At 39.8% G+C, this 17,547-nt stretch overlaps 1 protein-coding gene across 3 annotated transcripts in view; it reads left to right on the plus strand.

The window, feature by feature from the left end:
- Positions 1 to 17,547, plus strand: part of ZNF451 (zinc finger protein 451) — a 41,996-nt gene that overhangs the window by 13,333 nt on the left and 11,116 nt on the right. For all 3 annotated transcript variants that reach the window (XM_035542956.1, XM_035542955.2, XM_035542957.1), the window contains exons 5-13: positions 872 to 983; positions 1,732 to 1,882; positions 4,056 to 4,182; positions 5,567 to 5,720; positions 7,700 to 7,847; positions 8,423 to 10,074; positions 11,192 to 11,326; positions 14,984 to 15,114; positions 16,232 to 16,418. In XM_035542956.1, coding sequence (XP_035398849.1) covers positions 872 to 983; positions 1,732 to 1,882; positions 4,056 to 4,182; positions 5,567 to 5,720; positions 7,700 to 7,847; positions 8,423 to 10,074; positions 11,192 to 11,326; positions 14,984 to 15,114; positions 16,232 to 16,418 — 2,797 coding nt within the window. The remainder of the gene's footprint in view (positions 1 to 871; positions 984 to 1,731; positions 1,883 to 4,055; positions 4,183 to 5,566; positions 5,721 to 7,699; positions 7,848 to 8,422; positions 10,075 to 11,191; positions 11,327 to 14,983; positions 15,115 to 16,231; positions 16,419 to 17,547) is intronic.

The following is a 17,547-nucleotide window of genomic DNA, read 5'->3' on the forward strand; positions in this document are numbered from 1 at the left end:
TAATAAGCTGTCATAGTTAGCTTTAACCCATCTAAGAAACTAAAGAAGTTTTAGTAACTCATAGAACTTGAGAAACCTTTCTGTTTGTGGTTTTCAGCGCAGTTTCCTTTTTTCAAGCAAATACATAAAGTCTTATGTCATCAAGGGTGCTAGGAAAAGCTTTTTCTTATTTATTTTTCATTCTATTATTTGTTTGTACAATCTTCTTGGTTATGGATATACTTCACAAACTTAAGTAAGTGTGGGAGAAGTAAGTTAATTGACTTTTTTCTCCTACAAAGGAATTATATTTTGTGAATAGTTGCTAAATAAAAGCAACTATTAGTTGATTTTTCTTAGGTAGAATGTGGTATTCCTGTGGGCCATATGAAAACATGAGCTGCTCTTGTTATTATTCTTGAATTTATATGAAAAGAAAACTATTTCTTTAAATTCCAATTTGGCCAGTCTGGTCAAGTTTTATTAGCTGTATTTCTTGAAAGATACTCAGTACAGGAATATGTTTTAATTGATTGTGATATTAGTGTAGATTTTCTTTTCTGTATTGTCAGAATTAATACTAATAATGAACAGGGAAAAGATCAATATTTAAACTTTTTCACTTAGTTATTTTCAGCAAGCATATTGCAAGAGCTGTAGCCTTTATTTGGGGCACAAAAATTAACACTCTTCTCGTGTTATTTTATTGCTGTTATATTCCACCTTTGTGTTATATAGAAATGAGTCAAATCATTCTAAGTTTTTTCTTTATTTTTTTTTTGAAATGTAGAGAGCCACATGTAAGTTTTTAAAGTCTAACTTGATATACATATTTCATTTTGAATTAAAATATATATATTTACTACCTTGCCTTACATATTTTCACCTTCAGGAGAAAGTTGATTCCCAGTATGCTCACGGGTTGCAGGAACTAGAATTTATTCGGGAACACAGTGACACAGAAGCCGCAAGACTATGCGTGGACCAGTGGTTAAAAATGCCAGGTAAGAATAGGAATGATGGGGCTTCAAATACTTAATAAGGTACCAAAGATTAATAGTGAATACATAATAGGAGTAATCAGCATTTATTCGGGTACCTTGAAACTAGGTTTTGGTGATATGTTTTCTAAGTCACTGCTTATTCACTTAGTAGTGATTATTTCTAAGTGCTGCATTGCAGAATAGAAATCTGATAATTGCGTTAAGCAATACTGACAGTGAGCTTGCAGGCACCTCTTACGCATAACCAGATCTTAGAATCTGAACTTTGTAATAGTTTCCACAAAAACTATTCTTCTAATGTTTTATTGCTTAGAAAAATAAATATAAGTATAAAAGCCATTAAGGCAGCGCTAACAACTTTTACCACGAAGTTGTTGGAAGGAAAACATTTATTGAACGGTTGCTCAGGAAAGTATGCCTACATAAGTAAGTATAACTTCAGTTTAAAATTTTTTTTTAGATTTCAATTTTAAAATATTTCCTGCAAGACCTGGAGGAAGTATGTCGAAGTGTTAGAGAAGTAATCTAACTGGGGATTGAAGAGCCAGATTTTTCAACTGAAACGGGAGACTTTTTGTAGTAGGATTGCTAGCATGCTTCAAGAATTGAAGTAACCTGATTTCTAAATGCTTTAGGTTTTGTGGTTTTGGTTATGTTGTTTTTGTGTTTTTTTTGTGTTCCTTTTCTTTTTTTAAAAAAAAGCCTCTATAGTTGAGATTGTGGTTAAGTGTTTTGTTTTCTAACACAGGTCTCAAACCAGGCACCGTTAACAGTGGAAGAAAGGGTGCTTATCAGAGAGGAGGTCAGACTCAAGTCAACAGCAGTCCCATTTCTTGTCCTGTGATGCATTGCAACAGAAATTTTGATAATGGGCATCTTCTCCTAGGTCATCTGAAAAGGTAAGGGCATAATGCAAGAAGTAGTGGTGAAACTATGCTCAAACTTATGACATATACATCAAATCTACTTTAAACTGCCTATAGTGACAAAAACTCATTTGGAGGGTAGGTTAATGTGTTGCAGATTTTATACAGATGTTGTGATAAACTTCCTAGTTGGTTGTTCTTTTGTAGTTGTTTTTGTTTTGTTTTTCATTCAAAATTTATTTCTTCTGCTTGCTAAGCATTTTTAATATCTGGTTTTCTGAGAAACAACATTTCTGTGCTCTAGTTATATTACTTCTTCATCCAAACTTGAAAAAGAGCAAAAGGTTAACACATTAAAAACATAGAAGTTAGAACTGTAGAATCATTAAGGTTGAAAAGGACCTCCAAGATCATCTGGTCCAACCATCCCCCTACCAGTATCACCCACTAAACCATGTCCCTAAGCACCACGTCCAACCCTTCCTTGAACACCCCCAGGGACGGTGACTCCACCACCTCCCTGGGCAACCCATCCCAATGCCTGACTGCTCTTTCTGAGAAGAAATGTCTCCTCATTTCCAACCTGAACCACCCGTGGCGCAACTTGAGGCCATTCCCTCTAGTCCTGTCACTGGTTATCTGCGAGAAGAGGCTGACCCCCAGCTCCCCACACCTTCCTTTCACGTAGTTGCAGAGGTCTCCCCTGAGCCTCCTCTTCTCCAGACTAAACAACCCCAGTTCCCTCAGCTGCTCCTCATAAGACCCATGGTCCAGACCCCTTACCAGCTTTGTAGCCTTTCCCTGGACATGCTCGAGCACCTCCATGTCCTTCTTGTAGTGAGGGGCCCAAAGCTGAACACAGTACTCAAGGTGCAGCCTCACCAGAGCAGAGTACAGGGGGACAATCACCTCCCTGGTCCTGCTGGCTACACAATTTCTGATACAAGCCAGGATGCCGTTGGCCTTCTTAGCCACCTGGGCACACTGCCGGCTCATGTTCAGGCAAGCATCAATGAGCACCCCCAGATCCTTTTCCTCTGCACAGCTTTCCTGCCACTCTGCCCCAAGCCTGTAGCGCTGCATGGGGTTGGTGTGGCCGAAGTGCAGGTTGTAACAAAGTTGATGGTAGGATAAAAAAGATGCTCTTAATGAAAATAAAGATAAGCAAAGAGTAGCTATAGATGTCTGTTCGTAGCTGATTGTTGCTAGTCACCACTCGTTATATTTCTGGTCAATTCCAGCATATACTGTGTTTCAGCTAATGGTAGTGTCATGGGGAAGCTGGTAAGGGGAAAAACTAAGGGGGAGTGTTGTGGGTTAACCCCAGCAGGCAGCTAAGCACCACACAGCCACTTGCTTACCCTCCTCCCTACACTGGGAAGGGGAAGAAAATCGGAAAGGTAAAAGAGACCTCATAGATGCAGATAAAGGCAGCTTAGTAGGTAAAGCAAAAGCTGTACCCACACACAAAGCAAAACAAGGAATTCATTCACTACTTCCCATCAGCAGGCAGATGTTCAGCCTTTCCAGGAGAGCAGGGCGCCATCACACATAATGGTTACTTAGGAACACAAATACCATAACTCTGAGCATCCCCCCCGCCTTATTCCTTCTTTCCCCCAGCTGTTACTGCTGAGCATGACACCACATGGTGTGGGACATCCCTCTGGCCAGCCTGGGCCAGCTGTCCTGGCTGTGTCCCCTCCCAGTTCCTGGTGTACCCCCAGCCTCCTCGCTGGCAGGGCAGCACCAGGAGCTGAAAAGTCCTTGGCTCTGTGTGAGCACTGCTCTGCAACAGCTAAAACATCAGTGTGTTATCACCACTGTTTTGGTCATGGGTCCAAAACACGGCACCATGCAAGTTATTGTATGGAAAATTAACTCTATCCCAGACAAAAACAATACAGGGAGGTTAAAAAAGAGTCTTTAGGAAATGTAGATTTGATTAGTTCTCTCACTCTCAAAAACAGTATAATTCCTCTAGCAATAGATCATTATAACTGGTAAGCTGCAGAGAGAATTGGCTCTGCATGGGATACTTCAGCTGATACAGCTAATGACAGGTGAGGAATTTTGCAGATCAGGTTGATTTGATAGGTTGTTGTCCAGTAGCTTCAAAAGACCTAAATTTTCCTATTAAAAAAAAAAAAAACATTTTTTTGCTGTTGAGAGGGGCCTAGTTTGTTAATTATTTCTTCCTCTCTAGGTTTGATCACTCTCCTTGTGACCCAACAGTCACATTGCATGGACCCCCAAATAATGCTGTTGCCTGTGTGATATGCTGCAAAAGATTTTCAACCTTACAGCAGTACACTGATCATCTGTTATCTAAGGCAAGATCATAAGGATAAGTAACTCACCTGACTGAACATAATAGAGGGTTATCAAGATACATAATTATGCATTGGTTTTTTTGTCCTTTAAACCCTCTTCCACCCCACCTCCGTTGATTTAGTCTTCCAAATAGTTTTTGTTATTCTGCTGTGTTTCAAACACGTGGTGTATCCTGACAGCACTGCCATTAAATCTGACCATTACGTTGTACTCTGTGGTGTACTTCCAAGAGGACTGTAGATCTGTCTTGAACCTTTTGTCCTTGTTGGTGCTGTCAAAAGGTATTCCCGTTTTTGGTGTCTCCAAAACTACAAAAGATGAAGGCACGAGGTTAGGGTGAAGTAAGGGGAGGTAAAGAGAAGCAGCAGAGAAGAGCTCAGAAATAAAGGCAACAGGAGGAGAAAAGAAACGTGAGTGACTCAGGTGCAATGGTTTCTTCCCTGTCTTTAGTCTCTCCATTGATAAATGTGTTTACCATTACTTAGTAGTTAACTTATGGAAGAGAACAGGATAATCTAGCATTTGAGTTTTGATTCGAATATGAGCTAATAGTACTTGCTTTTTATGTTGTTGTTCCTTGCCTCCTTTCTTTTCCCTTCTTTCTTTTCTGATGTCCTCTGACTTTCCCTTCAGTTCAGTGACAGATGCTCAGCTGTTACCTTCAGGGTGCCTGGTTTTATTTAAGCAATCTGGTGTTGAATTGGATACCAGATAGCATCTTCAAAGATGCTTTAATAACAAATATGGTTATGTCCAGGAACATTAGCAGGAGTTAGAGACAAGTTTGGTGAAAGGAAGTGACTCTTGCAGCAGGTGTAAGGATAGGATTATTTTGGTGTGAAAGGAAGGGGAGATAGAAAAGTGAGTTATCACTTTCTAAACAAAGTTTTGGAAGAAAGCATAAACATGTCACGCAGATTCTTTGGGGAGACAGAAGAAAAGAGTAAGCAAAAACATCATAAGCAGAATTAAAGGACCTTTGCCCTGAAAGCAGAGATTTGAAGTTGTGTAGAAGGCAAAGAGTGTGGAAAGAGTTGATTTTAAGAGTCACAGGTTGGTCAGGAGCTTTTTTGTGAGAGCCGGATAAAGGACTTGTTAAGAATTGATGGAAGGGAGTTGCTACCAGTGGTGCAAGAAGGGAATGGAAAAGTTGCCAGTGCAGTAAGGATGAGTTTACTACAATGGCAGTTTGGCCATTCCCTTGTGTCTTACAAGCTGAGGCACATAGCCTGTACATACACGTGGCATCTGAAAACCTAAAAATAAAAATATTGCTGGGCAGAGGGGGGAGGCGGGGCGGGGGGGGAATGAAGGGACATGAGGAGAAATGGAACTGCTTTGTTGGCTTAGTGTTTTTCCTCATCGGATGATTTTATTTTCCAGCTAAATGAAAATGATGGACATAAAAAAGATCTCCCTCCACAGCATATTCAGTGTTTTGCGTGCCCACAATGTTTCTTCCTCTTCACCAAAAGAGACGAATGCTTGCAGCATATGTCAGGAAAGAAGCACTTCCTCCAGGTTTATAAATTGCTCGGTACGTTGCTACTAAGTGTACTTTGTGTGCTTTTCATTCCTTGTGATAATTTCTCCTTACAATGTGAAATGATTTAAGCTTTTTACACAGCAGAAAAATCTAAGGCTTTTAAGTTTGTTTTTAATTAATTCTTATTTTTCTTTTAAGGCGTTACATATTCTGTAAGGTGTTACAAGTTCTGTAAGAGAAGACGCTTTGAAGTTTACATTATTTCTGTAGAAGTGATTCCTCAGTCCTGTCATACAAGCTTCTAATCCTCCAGTGACCCTGTATTAAATTGACACTGTCTTAAACAGGTTTACATTTAATGTATTGATAGAAACCTGGACCAAAACACATACAGGTCTTTTTCAGTCCAGTCAGGCTGTGATGTTCCTGCCCCCTACTGTGCTGTCTGAAATCTGCTGGAGATTTTTTTCTTGTCTGTGTCCTTGGCACACCTGATGAGGGAAAAAAAAAAAAACTCTGAAAGTTCCTTCTCCACATAACTGCAGATTTCATCACCTTAGCTGGAACAGTGCAGCAGGGCTGGTGCCTTGCACTGGCAGTGTTGCTACTGAAGGCTAAGCTACTGGTTATGTTGTGAGCTGGTAACATCCTGGGCCATGCTTTCTAGATTCCACAGATGTCTGAATAATCATGCTCTTGGGAACAGGGTCGGTGACCTGTGAGACGGGGTTACCAGCCATCAGATCTGTACTGACTTCTCAGCTTTGACATATGCAATAGGCATTAAAGCATTTACTCTAACATTAGGTAAGTGGCTGAGGTAGATGACACACAGATGGAGTTGACTTCTTATTCAAGAAGCTGCCCTGTTTTAGATAGTGTAGCTTTCAGGGTAAGTCTACATGGTCAAAAGGACCAATACAATTTCTCATCCTTGTAAACATATCTACCCTTTGTGGCCTACCCCAGTGTGGCTGCAGGATTTACACAGTAAAGAGAGGCTTTGAAGGAATCTTCCTGCAGGCTGCATCGGTTCTTCCATCTGCATGGAAGTGTCTGTCAGCTGCACTCTTTGGAGTTCTCTTGCATTTTGTAAATCTAACGTACTTGTATTCTCAAATAAGTTATTAATCATGAACGTGCTGACTTGTGTTGAAAACCATGTTGTAGGTTTAAAATAAAATTTACTGGTAACCTGTTGCTTTGGAAAGATTAATAGCACAGAATAGAGAGATGGATAGCACTTAGCTCAGAACAAAAATGCTCCTTTTTTTTTTTCCTTTGCATTGGTAGGTCTTTGATTATTATTGTCAACATGGTCTGTGAGATCTGTTTAGTTGAAAGGCCCAAACTCAAATTACTTTCTACTGTTCATTACATCTTACTAAGCAGAAAATTAAACTAGAGTTTGCCTCCTAAGATCCAGAACATTGACAGCACTGTGCAGTTCGTAAGCCATTTACCATTCTCTTTTCGACAGAATATTTTTTGTACTCGGCTAGTACCTGGAGTTATCCATGGATCATGCTCAGAACAGCAAAAAATTCTAAGAATACAAGGAAAAGTAACAGTAAGAACGGGAAAGAGAGAGATGATCAAACTTGTTAATGAGTTGCATTATTTTTTTTTCTTTTTTAAATGCACCGTGGCTTTAAGTAAAAGCGTATGTAGTAAGAGCAGACAGGTGGTGATAGATTAAGGTGAAGCAAGTCAGTAAGAACCTTCCTGGGAGAGATAGCTGACCTGAACTTGTAGAAGGACAAAAAGGGAAACAGTCAGTCACTGAATATGAAAAAAACAAGATGCTAAAGATGCAGATATGAGATTGTTACGGAAGTTTAACATATTCATGCAGTTTTAACTTTTAAAACTTTTATTGCACAAATACTGGGGATCAGCTGACACATGGTAACTCAATTTCTGAACCCTGTGACAAACAAACACAACTGTAGAAACCTTGTCAGAAGGCTGAAATATTATGAAAGAACTCTTTAATGTATGGTTGCATTTTCTGCCATTCTGCGTTACAGAAGAAACGAAGGATGGCCTTCCTCTACCTTTCCCGTCATATGCAAAGAAACTGCTGATATCTCTCTGCAAAGAGGTCCCCTTCCAAGTGAAGTGTATATCCTGCTCCCAGATACTACGCTCACATATGGAATTAACAGCTCACTTCAGGTGTGTGAGGGGAGGCTGTCTTTGTAATGCGAATATCCATGTGCTGATAACTGGTGTGCTTGTATAACCTACACAGATGTATCTTGTACTGGTGCTAGTCGATTTCACGGCATCTAGGACCATCTGAATGTTGACTTAATGGGTAAACTATCCCAAAAAATACTTAATTTCCATGTCTTTTACCCCCCCCTTACTCTATGCAATCCACTGCAGAATGCTGATCCTATCCTTTTTGTTTATATTCTTCTTGTAACAGAGAACAACAGAACTTTATTGGTCTCAGTTCCACTGTTTCTAAGTTGGCAACATTTGCTTTCTAAAATGTACCTTCTCAAAAACATAAGTGCTAGTGTTAGAAATTAACATCTAGCTTCTGCACCTTAAACAGAATTAGCTAAGCATTGCATAGTCCTGTTGACAAACTAGTAAGTCAGTTGAAGTAGACAGAGGACACTACTTCAACACACTAATTGCTTAGCTACTAGGAAAAATTTCAAAGTACATCTGAAGGTTTAAAAAAAAAAGTTTCAGGCTGTGATACAATGCCTTAATTGTGCTTTTTTAATCCATTCTAGAACACGTTGTCGTAATTCTGGCCCCGTGACACTGTCCAAGAAGAGCATCTCCCAGATTGCAGAGGTATTTAAGACAAAAGGTCACTGTGAGAGCTGTGATAAGCTGCTTGCTGATGAGAAGCAGATCGCCCAGCATAAGCAGAGCACTCAGCATAATGTTAAAGTTCATACTACAATGGAAGAGTCCATCTTGATGTTCTGTCACGTCAATGAAAAAAATAAAGACTCATCTCATTTGAGCCATACCATGGATCGATCAAGAACATTGCTCAAGAGACATTTGACATCGAATGAATCAACCAATGAAAGTGGTTCTCCTTCAAAACGGAAGAGTGAACTACAAGATAAGAACGAAGATCACGTAGGAAACCAAAGTCAAGGTAATGCTAGCAAGGTAAAAGCCTGGTTTTGTGAATGCCTTCAAAAGTTTTTTACAGAAGAGGCAGTAGAAAATCACATTTTGTCAGCAAATAGAATCTGTTACAAGTGTGCCGTGTGTGGAAAGCTTGCTGAAAATTCAAGCATTATCCACCTGCATATGAGCCGATTCCATGGGGGAGCACACTTGACTAACTTTCTTTTCTGGTGCAGAGCATGCTCTGTAGATCTCCTCAAAGAAAAGGATATTATGAGGCATGTGACTGAATGTCATGGTGGACATAGTTACTATTACGAGCAAGAAGCTCTAGCGGATGAACCTATGCCATCAGTTTCTGACACCGCATGCATTTACACGGGTGAAAGGAAAGACCGCACTCCTAGCCCTATGGAGCTCTCCCCTGAAAAAAGTCCTATTCTGGGAAAATGGCAATGCCGCATTTGCGAGGAGATGTTTGAATCTGAAGACAGCGTTAGACAGCATTGCATGTCCCTAGAAAGCCACGCGTTTCACAGGTATTGCTGTGGGTTATGCAAAAGCCACTTTCGGAAAGTAGGAACGCTGCAGCGACACTTCCAAGAGCATCATAAGGAAGAAATACAAATTAAATTTTTCTGTGGCCTTTGTGGTAATCTCTTCTTTGACAAAGAGGAAGAATTTCTAATCCATTATAAAGAGCTTCATAGCATGGACTATGCGTTTGTGCCTGAACAGATGGAAATATCAATAAAAGAAGATGACGACTTCCTCCCAGTAGAAAAAGGAGACCGTTTAACCTGTGGCTGCCGGACCAGTTACGTCTCCAAAATAAACAGGAGGAACGACTATGTGAATTGTCAGAAAGCCATGCTGCAAAAAGGAAACTTATGGTTTCGCTGTTGTTTCTGTTCCAAAACTGCACAGAACGTTGCCGATCTGAACAGTCATCTCAACTGCCACACGTCAGTGAAAAGTAAGCAAGAGATGTATGTTGTTAGATGTGCTGCGTGCAACAAAAACTTTGATGATCTTCAGAGCGCACATCAACACTATCACATGAAACACTGCTTCTTGCAGAAACCTGATATATCAGGTCTAACACCGGAATTGGAAAGTACAGTATTCAAGTTCACAGCAAGTGGGGCTTGCGTGGACAAAAAGCCTCACGAAGCAAAATTGCATGCATATCCATCCAAGACTCAGGAAAAACCACAGTCTCCTCCTCTGCAGGGACCATTCCATGTAAAGAAAGAAAAAAAAGAAAACTCTGCACACTGTGAAGAGCCTGGTGAAGGTATGTAGAAATCGAGAGGTTTTTACATTAGAAGAATATTGCTATCTTTAACACACTCTGTTTGAATGTCAATATAAGTATGTAACATATCATTTGCCTATATCCAGTCTATAAATCAGTTCAGAATTTAATTTGTTATTTCTCAAAGTTGCACATTGAATTCGTGAGATTTAAGTTGCCAGAACTTGAACTCTGCATTTTATTGACATATACCTCATGCATGAAGTCTTGAAAAACAAAAAGGCAGACAAATGTTTCAGTCCAAAGGCGCTCTCGTTTAATTTTTCAAATTGCTTGGGAGCCTAATCTGGTGATTAAAGGAGGAGGACAATTAATGACTCCAGGTGGAGATCAAATGCCTAGAAATGCAAAATGGACTGGAAATATACACACACACTCAAAGGAAACTTTTCCTCCTTTGTATGTATGCATATTTGTGAGGCTGATAGTGCTTTCTGTGTGGGCAGTTCTATTATAACATCAGCTTCTCAATTGTACTTAGCTTGCCAAAAAAACTGTGGCTGAGAATTTCTGTTCTCAATATGTGTTGGGTTGGCTTTGCCTAAAAAATCCAATTGTGTTTTTTTTAATTCTTGTTACTTCTAAGAATGACGTAAAGAATGCCAAAGGTGTGTCTTATGAGTTCTTGGAAGTATTTTTTAATTACTCATGATGTCATTTTTTGATTTAAAGGTTGACATTTCTGTTAGATATACAGCAAAAAGTATGTTTCTAAACATTTTATGTGCTTTTATGCATGTAATTAAATGTCACAGACTCCCCGTAGTAGGGGGGTGTATAGTTGAATGTGTTGTTAAAAGCATCAGTGTCTCAGTGAATGACAATGGCTCTGTGCCTACCACATCTATCCAGCTCTTCACCGTCATACTGCTAGATTCTGCTGTCTTTAATCTAATTTTTGCATTACTAAATGCTACTTTAGTTGATGTAAAAACACTGCTGAAACAACGCAGCCCCCAAATAGCATCATGTTTTGTTACTGTCAGTTTATGGAATTCTTCAATACTTGAATTTTAAAAGCGTGTCTGAGTTGATGTATGTTGGTTGACCAGAAAGTCAGGTGAACTTAAAATGCCTTCTTTTTATCCCCTTGAAGACAGTGAACTTCCTGATCTTGACTACCTGAGTACCATGACTCACATTGTGTTGGTGGATCTGGACAACTGGGGAAGCTTATTCACACAGCTGCCAGCTAACCTGAACCAAGGGACGTTTATCTGGGGCTTTCAAGGTAAGAAGTGGTCGAGGGAAACAAGAAGAGAAGATTAATGAGTCCACACAAGTACTCAAGCAGCAATTCTTTGAGAGAACAAGCAGCCACTAGGGTCTCAAGTCACAATATCACAGGCACCATGAGTAGAAATGTCCTTGAGCTTTTCTAACTCAGTCTTCAGGTCTGCTGCTCCTACTGTTCCTTGTAGACTGTCCTGTAGACAGAGTCACTAAATGGTTTAGGAGTCTTTTTAGCTTCCCTGCTCAAGCTGCTTAGGCAGTATCATACTAGTTTTTCGTAGTTATCAGGACATCCATAATACTCACAGATTATATTCTTTCTAGCTAGTTTCTGGCTGCCAAGTCCTTGTCATAATGTTTTTCGGTTTTAGTTCCAGAAGAAATGATTTTACATGCTTATAATCGAATTTTGTTCAGTCTCTGGCTTACCTCTTGGGGAGGTTCCTGGTCATCCTGCACATCACTAGGTGTCTCACATCTGGAAGACATTAGCAGTGGTACCAGGTGATAGGCAGAACTCACATTGTTACGGGTTTGTAAGAAAACTTCTTGGGAAGCCTACCGATAGCATCCCATTAACTCAATACTTTCTTGTCCAGCTTGTGGCTTTTCTACTGATTTTCTTTGTATCTGCCTTCAATTATTTCCCTTGCAGCAGGTATGTCTGTTAGCATGAGTTCTTCAAACAGTCAACAGTGCTCCTGGACCTGTGGTCTAATGTTTTGTAGCTTCGGAATTCTGGGGAGGAAACCTCTGGTCTTCGTGATCAAAGCAGGTTATGCTCCTCACTTTTGTGTTCTGCTCAGCCATTGCTTCTCTGTCATTCTCTCTCTTGTCATTATTTAGCCCTTGGTCTCCCTGTGCGGTAACAGGTCTCTGTGTACAGCAAAAGTCTTCTTGCATGTGTGTGCATACGCCACAGGGCCACAGAAAATATCGACTTTTGGGGATTTTAGATTATGCCAAATTATCCTTGGTTTCTTTTTCATTCTCACTGCCTTGCCGCTGCATTGTTTTTCCATTTATAGTCTCTTTTCTATATGGCTGAACAACCTATTTTTCTTCTCATTATCACAGAATCATAGAACATCCCGAGTTGGAAGAGACCCATAAGGATCATTGAGTCCAACTCCTCTCTGTTGTAAGGCTTTGCCCTCACTGACTTCTGGTCAAATTTCCCTTTACTTCCGCACCCCTTGATTTCTAAGGCTGCTGTGAATGGGGGTGGCAGGGCCTTGATGCAGTTGTGAAGGTCGTTTGTTGATTTCTAGTTATTCAATAGGCTTGGCCTTGGAACAACATTTTATTTTTCTACAGATTAAAATAAGAAATTATTAGGAATCTGACTTGAAGAAACGTCCGGCCTGGCTCACATCTAAAATCAGGGTTACTCTGTCTGGGTTTTATAAAAAATTCCTTAGTAAATATTTTTTCACAGTTAAGTGAAATTTTACCCACTTGAATTCTGACCTTTGCTTTCAGTCATACTTTGCTTGCTACTCTGCTTAAACTGGTTTGTCATTGATTGACCCAAGCTTGTATCTTATGGCAAGGTCTTCTGTGCTGTTACCTCTTTCCAAGGTTAAATGCCCTGGTTCGATTCAGTAAGGAAAGGATTGATTGAGCCTGTCTGAACTGTATTCTTGTCAGAAACGTTTCTTCTCTGACCTGAGAAATAATCCATAGTACAGTCTTAGTGCTACTAATCTGTTGTTAGGAACCTCTGTTGGTAGGGTAAGCTAGTTAAGACAGCGTGCCCAGGGATGCTTTGAATCCTCAGGCCTGCTGGCCCTGAACAGTCCGTGCCAGTGCGCTAAATTTCTTGTTTTCCAAATGGGGTTGCTGCATCCAGGCTGCCTGGTGGGAATGGTTACTGGAGGATTTGAACTGAAAAACCTTGCTGAAGAGTTAGTGGTCATTAAAATGGGCCAAATCTGTATCAGAGAACATTTTAACAGTTTCTCAGTGTCAGAAGGATTGTTACAGAGCCTGGGAACAGTAAGGCTCTAGGAGATGTGGGAGACATCAATAACACGTGGAGATGTTGTTGATGCTCTCATAGAAGTGGTTTACAGAGTTACATAGTGCATGCTATTCTTGTGTTTGTTTAGCCTTTAAAAATAGCAACATCCCTGTCTCTTGGTTTTTTTTGCACTTCCAAACAGCATCTCTGACTATTTTTTAGTGATACGTATTGCATTATGTCTACTATTCCTGTTGTCAATACAGCCCTAGCTTTTCTTTGAGGTTCCTCCATTGTGTTGCTCAGGTTCTATATTGTTTCTGTTTTCAGATTTTCAGTTTTCCTTCACCTGTTCTGTAGTCTAGCTCCACTAGAGTAAATACAGCTCTGCCAGCTGTTACGTCAAAACTTCATGTTGTACATTTATGCTACCAAAAAGCAGGGTTGATGATTACAAGTCTTCTCCAAATGGCAGTGGCCAAGGCTGTCACAGCAGATGAGAACAACTCAAAGATCATTTTGCTCATGGACAGGTACCTCTAGATCTTTTCTGTATAGTTTGTTACTATATCCTTGAGTTTTCTGATCATTTTTGATAGTCTTTTATAGCCATTAGGGTGAAAAGAAAACAAAACCAGGAGGAATCTGCTGAAGACTGCTTCTACTTCTTTGTCAGATTCAGGGAGGATGCGCAGTCCTTCATGGCCAGTTCATGCGAGTCTTAGTTTCACAGGTCCTCATATGAAGTGCAATCAACGACTGGTTTCACTTTCCAGTCAAAATCCTTTCTTATGCCCAACCATTATATCACCCAGCAGATCAAGCAGCGTTTTTTCTCCTCCCTGTTGCAGACCCATTATTTCTTAGCAAGTGGGAATGTCGTGAAATTCTTATTCACTCCCTTCACATTGTCCTTCCATTTGTTTTTCTTTTTATGTTGTCATAGTAACTGCAACCTCCTCTGGTTTTCCCTTTTTTTCTTGAGACAGTTGCTATTCCTTTCCTTTCCCTTGCAACCTGTTTCAGCCTTTCTTTTTATCTGTAGCAAGCCATTTGCTCAGCTCTTCCCTGTTATCCAGCTGTGTTCTCAGCTAGTAACTACATGTTTTAGGTTACCATTGTTGAGAAAATCCCTTCATGTTGTGTGCTGGTGGTTTTTTTGTTGTTGTTTTGTTTTTGTTTTTAAATGTAGCCTCATTTTACTTATCCTTGACTGCATCCAAGTTTGTGTCAGGAAACTACAGATTCTGCTGGAAACAATCTCTGGCACTGCATTAGTGTAGGGTTCCCTAAGAAAAGCATTTCTGTTATTGTACTGCTTTCCCAGAGCACCTCTGTTTCTGTAGATTGGCCACTAACTGTGTATAAAGCTGGAAAAGATATGTTACTATATCCAAACACATGTGATTTCTGGAAAATAATTTTTTTTCAGAATTAATAGAAAAATGCATACAAAATAGAATGAGAGGCTTTGTGCAGGATCAGGCTAGCTCCTTTCCAATTTTTTTGTTTTCTAACCCACAAACAAGGGCTATGGGGGTTTTAGAGTAATGTATTATTATTTTTATTTTTTTTAGCTTTTACATCGGTCAAAATAAATTTTGTCTTTAAAGCCAGTCGTACCTTTACTTTTGCCTTTCATTGTTAATTCATGGTGACGGTGCTATGCATTTCTTTTCTTTGACTGCTTAGGAGGACACAGCAACTGGAAACCTCCAGTGCAGTGCAGAATTTATAATTATCTTAAGAGGATTGGATGCTTCTTCCTTCATCCACGTTGCGGTACCAGAAGAGAGGCAGCAGACTTTGCTCTCTGTGTTCATGTAAGTTAGTGCACAATGTCTTTGTTGTTGTTTCTGCACCTAGAGAAGGGTGGCCAGGTGATGTCTGACATTGGTGTTAAGTACTAATTGCATGTGAGATTCTTAGGTTCTCTTCACACAACTTCTGTGTCCACTAAAAAGAACAATAAAACCTGTCATTGAATTGGGTAGAGACAGCCTGTTGAGAAGTGATTTTTGAAGCACTCCTCCTACACGTTTGGATAAACCTGAATATTATACATTTACTTTTTTTCTGTGTGAATTGAATTGTGTATTGCATGAAGATCATACAGCATAACTTGGTAAATATAGTACATTTAGGTATCATTATCACTTTGCCCTATGCTTTGCTTCTTTTCCATCTTTCTTTTGGAATGAAAATGTTATCCCATGTAGGATATCAGTCTGTTGTGAAGGGATGGGAGGCTGGTTAGGGAATGAAGACTTTTTTTAAAGAGTTCTTAGAGTTTCTGCTTCAGAATGAAGTGTAACTTTTGCCTCTCCCTTCAAGTGGCCCAAATCTGGAGCTAACTATAAGATGGAGTTGGATGGGTGTCAGTTTCAGAGACCCTGCTGAGCTGACAAAGAGCAGTGCCCATGTTCAGTACCGTGTTGAGTAGACCTAGGGCTTTGGGCTGGGAGAAGTGCAGGAGAAGGACAGGAATCTGGGGTCTTTTGGGGACTCATCTTATTAATACAGTGTTTTATCAGTTAGATAAAACCTACCTGAGGTTGTAATTGTAAGTTTTATAAATGTGTTTTGCAACAGCGTTTATATGTTGCCTTACTTTTTTTTTTTAATGGTTCTTAAAATGCTCTGCACATACAGCTTGTTTGTAGTGGAGATGGTTCTGAAATGCTGGTTTTTAAGAATTCTTCCATACTGTATCTGTGCTGTTCTGGTAGCCATTCCCTATATCTATTACCTTATTTATAGAATAAATGCAGTGTCAAAATAACACCTTTTGCAGTCGTATAACTTGCATCTGATGATAAAAGTGGAGGTAAGCTGCTGTAGAAGGCTTTCCTATGAAGAGCTGCCTTACAGAAAGCTAGCCAAACTCCACAAGGTAAAACTACGATCTCAGTTCAACACCTGTCCTTTGTTTCCGTGCAGGCTGGTCGTCTGGATGAGCACCTGCCCAAGCAAATTCCTTTCACTATACTTTCCGGAGACAAAAGCTTCCTGGAACTGGAAACTCAGTTTAAGATGACTCAGCGGTCAGCTCGCATCCTAAATCCCCACCACATTGAAGGAGACATGATGTGTGCCTTGCTAAACAGCATTTCAGATACCACAAAAGGTAGAAAGTCAACATTAAGCGCAATCTTTCCAGTAGACTAGTAGTCTTCTCAATAAAAGAACTGACCACTTTTGCTGATAAAACAAGTTGGTACTTGGTGCTTCTTGTAGTGTACTTGCATTTCGATGAAATATGGCTCAGAAGATCAGTTTGCTTGGGACTAGTTTTGAAACCAGACTTAACTGCACATTTTTGTTCTACCTAACAAATCTGTCCTATGTTTTATGTTACAGCATGCGACAAACAGTTATTTTAGTCCTTTCTGGTTAAAGAAAAGATGTTTAGAGCACTCTAGCATGCATATTTATTGACTTGTGTTCCAATCTGCTTTGTCTGATTTGTGCTGGGTCTGAAACAGATATGACCCTGCTAAATTCGTTGTTATTTCCCAAAATATCTGTCTATTTTAGCTCCAGTTGTCCTGGCCGCTTCCAGTCACTTGATATTTGTCTTTACTGACACATGACTCACACCTCTGTTAGGAGGAAAAATGTCAATGAAACTTTTAATGCCATCCTCTAGTTAATGGCATGCTGAAATGATCACACTTTTTTATATAGAATAATCAGAGGTTTGAGCAGTCTCATTTTCATGCAAAGGATATTGGAGCTGAGATGATTTTAAATACTTTTCAGTATTTTAAAACAACTTGAGGTAAAGTTTTCGTAGAAGACAATGCATTTCCAGTTGTTTTGTTGTGGCTTTTGGGCGTGTAAGTTGAGTGGATGTTACAGAAAGCTGTTTCTGAAGTAGCCCTAAACTATTTTGAGAAAAATACCCTACTAGTATGCAGGTATAGGAGAACTATCCTGTGTTGCTCCTGTACTATCAGGAAGATCGAAGTGGTGTGCTAGCACTGAATAGTAAATTGGCACTGATCGATTAAAGTAGGGAAAAATAGATGGGATAATGAAATGGTTGGATCTGTGGTCAGCTGGAATTGATCTGTGTGTTTCTGACACAGAAGAGGTGCTTATAGATTTTTCTGGCCATGCTGGACTAGATTTGTCAACTAGATTATGGAGATGTCATTTCCATCCGGAAGTAGCCACACCAGTAAAATTTCTTCTTGTAGCTGGCTAGAGAACCGTGATTTTTCGCTAGCATAGTCCCCTTTGCTTAAGGAGGA

The sequence above is a fragment of the Cygnus atratus genome, chromosome 3 (assembly GCF_013377495.2).
Source record: "Cygnus atratus isolate AKBS03 ecotype Queensland, Australia chromosome 3, CAtr_DNAZoo_HiC_assembly, whole genome shotgun sequence".
NCBI lineage: Eukaryota > Metazoa > Chordata > Aves > Anseriformes > Anatidae > Cygnus > Cygnus atratus.